This window comes from Gallinula chloropus, assembly GCF_964237585.1.
Source record: "Gallinula chloropus genome assembly, chromosome: 4".
Lineage (NCBI taxonomy): Eukaryota > Metazoa > Chordata > Aves > Gruiformes > Rallidae > Gallinula > Gallinula chloropus.
The window spans coordinates 65,057,016-65,063,647 of record NC_140088.1 but is presented as its reverse complement, the minus strand read 5'-3'; the positions used below and the strand labels follow the sequence as shown (position 1 = coordinate 65,063,647).

Sequence of the window (6,632 nt, the reverse complement as noted above, 5' to 3'; positions counted from 1 at the left end):
GTGCCTTCCCAGCCCACCTCTTGTCCTCCGCATTACGCCCATCCCCCGTGGCGGGCAGCAAGGCCCTGCCCAAGGTCCCGCAGCAACGCATCCCCTGTCTGCCGAGTTAATGATTGAAACGCTTTTGGAGGCACTGGCACCCCAGCGACAGCAGGCAGGCCAAGGATGCTCGCCCCCCTGCCCCGCCGCCGGGATTAATCGTTCACCCGGCAATCAGCGCTACCCCCGTATAAAGGCCAGGAGAGGTTTTCCTAGCGCCACTTTTCGGCAGGAGGAGGGAAACCAGCCCCAACATGAGGGCAGCTCTCGCCCTGCTGCTGCTCTTAGCTGCCGTGCATGCTGAGCACCGAGGTAAGGGCGGCTGTCGCACACCTCAGGCTTTGTTCTCCTCTGGGGACGAAGGGTACGAGGTCAGGGTCTGTCAGCTCCAGAGGTTTTTGGTGGCCTCCCGTCTCCCCAGCCCACTACCAAACACCTGGGCTGGAACTGGGGAGAGGAAGGGGAAGGGGTGGGGTGATATTTGATACCTGGGACATCCCTTTGGAGTGAGGCTGGAGGGGAATAGGCTGGGCTGGGGTCGGGGCAGAGGGAGGAGAGGAGGGCAGCATTGCAGAGCCCAGATTCTTCCCTTTCCTTGGGAAAATGAGATTTTTCTGACACCTGACACGAGCCCCATTTCCCTGTAAAACCCACCCCTCGGCTGGAAACTTCACAGTGTGCTGCCCCTCGCCGCCTCCACAGCTCCCCAGGCATAACCCACCTGCCAAACAGCCCCTCCAAAATCCCTCAAAATTTCCTTCTCCCCTACTGCTGCAGGAAAACGAAGAGAAATGCAACAGGTTGGCGCTTGGAGCCGCAGTTCCTGCCTTTTAGCACAGTTTCCCCCTTTCCCCAGCCTTCCAAGAGCCCCCTTACCCCTCCTTCCCCCCCCAAAGCAACGTGACCTTCAGTGTGATGGCACATAACCCCTCAGTTCTGGGGAGATGACCCTGCCCTGCACTGTCACACCAGTAAATACTGGTATCAGTATTTACCCTGCCAGTACCAAAGTCTAGCTGATGCGGGTTGTAGTAAAAAATCGATAGCATTTTTCCAGGGAAAAACTTCCCAGAATTACTGGGGATGTCTTCATGGCTGGGGGCTCCTGACCCCCATGGGCCCATCTCTGGGACCTTAGCCAGAAAAAAACACCACCACACTTTTGTTCAGGTGAGGGATGAGCATATCTGATGATGTACCCCCGGCTCCCCCAGCTATAGGGAAGGGTTTCCCCCCACCCCTTTCTTTCCCTGCAGAACTGGAGCAGCAGCTTGTGTACCAGCAGTGATTCTCCACGACCGGCAGCCCAGCAGCCGCCTTTGCTGGTCTGTGGCACCGCGCCAGCATCTCCCAGGGACCACCGCCGAGTCTGACCTGAGAAAAGAAGCAACATTAAAAAAAACCCCAACCAAAAAACCCCCACCTAACCCCCCCCCCAAGCCCTTTAGCAGATGAAGCAAGAGCCCTGTGGCCTTTGGCCTTTGCTTTGCGGTGCCGTAGCATCCCTTGCTCCCACGCTACTGATGGACAGACAGAGCAAAACAGGGTGCGCTGGCACAGATCCTGCTCACAAATCCTCCTTTTTCTGTGCTTGCAGGTAAAGCTTATGTGCGGGACAAAGTCTGCCAGGAGTTCAAGACCCTGGGGAAGGAGAACTTCCGAACTCTGTAGGTACCTCCTGCCATATCTGTCCTCCCAGGACAGTCAGCATCTACGCAGAGACCAAAAAATACCCCCAAAATGGATTCACTCCCTGCAATGAGGCTCCAATTCCTCTTAACAGGAGGAAAGTTCACTTCATTGCTGGGCTCCTCAAAACCAATTAAGTGCCTCAGTAACGAGGAATTCCAGTGGAGCTGGCGCATGATCCCCATGGCATGATCCCATGACCCGCCCTGGGTCCTTCCTGGCTCTTTTTCCAGTAATAGCCTGCTATTTCCTGTGGTGTGGCAGCTGCGGGGCTCTGGCTGGCGGTGCTAAGCTCTGCTTTGGCAGAGCCATGCTGCAGCCTGATGGTGTTTTGTTTGTTTTAAAGAGAGGGAAGCATGCTGCCAGCTCATCCTCTCCTTGCTCCCTGCTCCCAGGACCATCATTGCCAATAGCAGAAAATTCTCCAACGCCACTTTTGAGGAGATCAGCCACCTCGTCCACGAAATCGTCTCGCTGGCTGAAACCTGCTGTGTCGAAGGTGCCGATCCCTCCTGCTATGATGATGGGGTGAGGACAACAGAAGCTAGGTGATGGACCCCAAAACCACGGGGGAGGGACAGGATGGGATGTCCCTCGGCATGTAACCTCCTCTTCCTCCCGCAGTCCTCAGCTCTGTCAGCCAAATCCTGCGGCAAGGACTCGCCCTTCCCGGCGCACCCCGACACGGCCGGCTGCTGCACCCAGGAGGGGCTGGAGCAGAAGCTGTGCCTGGCCGCCCTGCGGCACCCACCCCAGCAGCTGCCCCGCTACGTCGAGCCCTCCAATGAGGAGCTCTGCCAGGCCTTCAAGAAGGACCCCAAGGACTTTGCAGACAGGTAAGTTGGGCCAGGGCTGGCACTTGGTCTTGCCAGTAATGCCCAGTTGAGGCCAGGTGCATGATGGCACCTGGCGATGTTTGGGTGCCCTCTGAGGAAACATCTCCTGTTCTTGCCCCAGTGCCATCGCCCCCACAGCTCTTGGTGCCCATGGGGCTGCTGGTGCCTCAGAGGAAAGGGATGGGGTGTCCTGCTTTTGCACAGGCCCCGGGAATAGGATTTGACCCAAGGGATGAGGGGTGCCATCCCCAATATGGGGACCAGAGGGTGGCCACCAGCCTGCTTAATGCCTTGGTGCAATAAGCCTGCAGCACAGGGTGGTACCAGCCCTGAGCAGCCCTGATGCCCTCAGATCCCCACATCTCCCGCACCCAAGCACCCCATCCTGGGGACCTGGGTCTCCTGAATCTGCCTCTGCCACAGGTTTCTGCATGAGTATGCCAGCAGCTATGGCCAGGCCCCCCTGCCTGTGCTCGTGGGCTCCACCAGGACCTTCCTCTCCATGGTGTCCACATGCTGCATCTCCCCCACACCCACTGCTTGCTTCCTGAAGGAGGTGAGATGCCTGGGACCACCCGGCTCGTCCCCATCCTCGCTCCCCAGGCGAGAGCTGTGCTGATGGCTGGAGGAGAGGCCACTGGGAAAGGCTGGCATTTCCCTCTGGGGACACCTCTGTTCTCTTTTTGTGGCAGAAACTGGAGAGGAAAAGCCTCTCCCTCCTCACCCTGATGTCAAACCGCATTTGCTCCCGCTTCACAGCATATGGGAAGGACACAGTCACCTTCAGGTAAGAGGGGGAAATGGCCCTTTCTCCCCTTGAACACGGGTTCCTGTCTCAACCCGTGGATCCCGTCACGGGTGGTGTTCACCAAGACAAACATTCAGGTAAGATGTACAAACAGGCGTGCCCCATGGAACTGCTGCATGGATGCATGCAGTGGAGGCGCAAAGCGAGCCCTGTGGCTCCCACCACCTCCCTCCCACACCCCCATGCAGCAAAATCCTTGCCGTTAGTAGGGGAAGGGGGAGCTGAGCTCCCTGAGCCCCTCGTACACCTTGTCCTGCCCAGCTACCTCACCTCACTCGCGCAGAAGATGCCCAGTGCTTCCTTCGAGGACCTCTTCCCCCTGGCAGAAGATGCTGCCGAGGTGTTTTCCCAGTGCTGTGACTCGGTGGATGAGGACTGCATGCAGAAGAAGGTAGGGCAGCCGGGATCTCACCCCAAAACCACCTCCCAAGTCACAGTGGGGGCGTAGGGAGTGAACCTCATCATGGCAAGGGAGCCCTCAGCCCTGCCAGCTGCAGCAGGATGCCAAGCCCCACACCCCCCTCCATTCCCCTCTTGGCAGCTATCGGAGCACACAGCCAAAACCTGCGGCGCGCTGTCAGCGCGGGACAAAAGGTTTGCCGACTGCTGCGAGGGGAAGAACCTCCTGCAAAACTATTTCTGCATCTCGGCCTTGCCGCCGGCACCCAGCCCCAAACTGCCAGAGGTGCAGGAGCCGGCCAACGGGCAGCTGTGTGGCGAGGAGGGGGCTCGCCATGCCAAGAGGTGAGCAGTACCCACAGCTGACCCTTCCCCCACTCCTGTCTTCACAACAGTTTGATTAACCTTAGGAGAACCGGGGGATGATCCTCTCTTCCCTCAGGTGTATTGCCCCCTCCTTCCCCCCATGCTAGGGCAGCACCAAGGTACATAAAGCACCCCCCATCCCACGCTGTAACAAAACCTCACATGGCAATGTGCTTTCCCTGCCCCAGGTACCTGTTCGAGCAGGCGCGGCGGCACACCAGCGTCCCCGACACCTTCCTCAGCAAGCTGTACGATGCCTCCAAAACAGTCAGGGGGGAGTGTTGCTCTGCCAAGGACCCCTCCGCCTGCCTGGACAGCAAGGTGAGCAGTGGGATGGCTCCCTTGGCTCACACCGGTTGCATCCCCCCGCCTCACCCCCCCATGGCTCCCCATCCCCCAGCCTCCTGCAGAGGCTTTTCCCAGATGGGTTACAGCCACCCCCCCCTCCCAGCGCCAGCAGATGAGACAAGAGCTGCCCCGCTTCCTGGAGAAGGCCAGCCAGCTCTGCCAGCCGTACACCGAGTTAAACTTCCTTGACTTCAAAAAGCGGTAAGCCTTTGCCCCCACCCCTCCTCCCCCCTAGAGATCACAGGCTGCATCGCTTGTGGGGCGTCCCGCTGCCATCCACACATGCTCCCCTCCTCCCAAAAAATACCATAGGGTTATGTAATGCCCCCGGGTTTCCCCTGAAATGTGCTGATCCCCACACTGCAGGCTGCGGGAGAGCCTGATGAGAGCCATGCCGGACGCCAGCCCTGAGCTGCTGGGGCAGCTGGTGGGGCAGCGAGCTGACTTCGCCTCCACCTGCTGCGGCCCCAACTCGCCCCCTCTCTACTGCACCTCCCAGGTAAAGCCATGGCCCCCCACTGCCCCGTGCTGCACTGGTAGCTACACCATGCCCCTGGGGCTGCCCCTCAGCTCTTCCCCTACCCCTGCCCCCCTTTTGCAGGTGATCTCGGAGCTGGGAGAGACGTGCGATGGTGGCTCCTGCCTGCTGGGCTAAGTGCCCAGGGGTGAGTGCCCGGGGCCAGGGCCCAGCAAGTCGGCATCAGGGACCACTTCTCCAGTCACACATGTATGGAGTAGGGTGCCTGGGGCTGTGCTCTGTGGGATGCAAGGCAAAGGGGGACGTTGAAAGGCAGCATGAGGGAACTGGGCTGGGGGGATGCCTGGCAGACGGCTGCTTTCCAGGAGAGGAAGGTACCATTTGTTCCACAGCTCCCTGCCCAGCCGCCAGCAAATGCCACCCATGTATTCCTGCAGCCCCAATAAAGGCTTTAAAAAAGCATCCTTGCTGCTGCCAGAAAGGCTTTCCGCACCCCTGGGTTGTTGGGGAGGGGTGGAAGGGGGCACAGGCAGGAGAAGGAGGTCCCAGCTCTCGTCCTGAGCGCTAATGGTCTAAAAAAAATTAAGCACACCGAAAACACTGGCCAAGCACTGCTGAAGATGGCTCTCTGTGACTGCTTGGATGTGTGGTTAGCACATGGATGTGGAGGTGATAGCACATCACTCGAGGTGGGGCCTCTAGGCATCCCCACAGCTCCAGCTACTTCCCCACCCAAATTTGGAGGGTTTCTGCAGGAGAATGAGGTCTATAGATGTACATATACACGCACAGGCACTGAGGAAGGTGGGTAAGGATGCCTTGGTGTGCAGAGCTCTGTGAAGATAAACCGCCACCGAGAGCAGCCTGCGGTGCAGGGGTGAAGTGCAGCCGAGCTGAAGCCACACTCGAGGAAAGCAACAAATGAAAAGGAGACGAGCGAGCTGTGGCCTTACCAACAGGGCAGAGGGCTCCATCCAGAGCAGGAAAACACTGGAGGAAGAGGATTAACCACATTTAAAGTGATGACTTTGCAGACAGTGCTAGCAGTCCAGAGTTGCCAGGCTCAGCAGACCCCACCTGAAGCAAAACTGAGGGATGGGATGGGTTTGGGTGGCACATGGTGTGGGATGGGGGACATGGGACAGCACAGGACTGGGCCCTGGGCTTGCAGGCAGGTTGGTCCTTGCCAGTTCCCTGCCAGAATCCCTCTGACAAGCGCCATGCTGACAATCTCATCTCTGGAAGGATGAGTGGAGCAGCAAAGACCAACCACCTTCCTCCCCGTGCTGGAGCCCGCAGCAGCTGCTGACAGCACTCAAGAGCTGCCATCATTGCTCAAACTATTTCCTAGGAAATACATCATCTGTCTCCACACACCTGGGTCCTGGCCGGACAGACGGCTCACTCTCTCTGTCAAACACGAGCTGTCAGCGACTGGCTGGAGCTCTTGCTCCGTTCTGGCGTCACGTTTGCACCTGTCAAATTCCCGATGGGCGTGGTAAGGGCTCAAGGTTGCAGCGGCCTCCTGAGTTTCTGAGAAGGACTGGAGAAACAGGGTTGAGAGAGCCAAGAACGTCCCCACTGGGCGTATGTTTCTGGGGAATGTGCTGAGGGAGGGGGAAAATAAAAGAAAGAACCCGGCAGCTCTGATTGCCAGCTTTCCGGGCCA

The 6,632-nt window shown here is 58.6% G+C and overlaps 1 protein-coding gene across 2 annotated transcripts; it reads left to right on the top strand.

Moving 5' to 3' along the window:
* The first annotated feature begins 278 nt into the window (after positions 1-278).
* On the top strand, positions 279-5,425 carry GC (GC vitamin D binding protein). 2 transcript variants are annotated; one of them, XM_084262631.1, is made up of 12 exons: positions 279-351; positions 1,637-1,706; positions 2,124-2,256; positions 2,353-2,564; positions 2,988-3,120; positions 3,257-3,351; positions 3,634-3,763; positions 3,914-4,116; positions 4,326-4,458; positions 4,589-4,686; positions 4,852-4,984; positions 5,087-5,425. In XM_084262631.1, the coding sequence occupies exons 1-12, from the start codon at positions 294-296 to the stop codon at positions 5,138-5,140; spliced, it is 1,452 nt and encodes a 483-aa protein (XP_084118757.1). In that variant the 5' UTR covers positions 279-293; the 3' UTR covers positions 5,141-5,425. The 2 variants fall into 2 exon arrangements, with proteins under 2 accessions (XP_084118757.1, XP_084118756.1); XM_084262630.1 differs by having other exon boundaries at positions 4,538-4,686.
* Positions 5,426-6,632: the final 1,207 nt, after the last annotated feature.

Coding starts and splice junctions, on each gene's coding strand:
- GC (XM_084262630.1), top strand. CDS start 294: ATGAGGGCAGCTCTCGCCCTGCTGCTGCTCTTAGCTGCCGTGCATGCT. Junction 352..1,636: donor CGTGCATGCTGAGCACCGAG/GTAAGGGCGGCT, acceptor CTGTGCTTGCAG/GTAAAGCTTATGTGCGGGAC. Junction 4,687..4,851: donor TTCCTTGACTTCAAAAAGCG/GTAAGCCTTTGC, acceptor CCCACACTGCAG/GCTGCGGGAGAGCCTGATGA.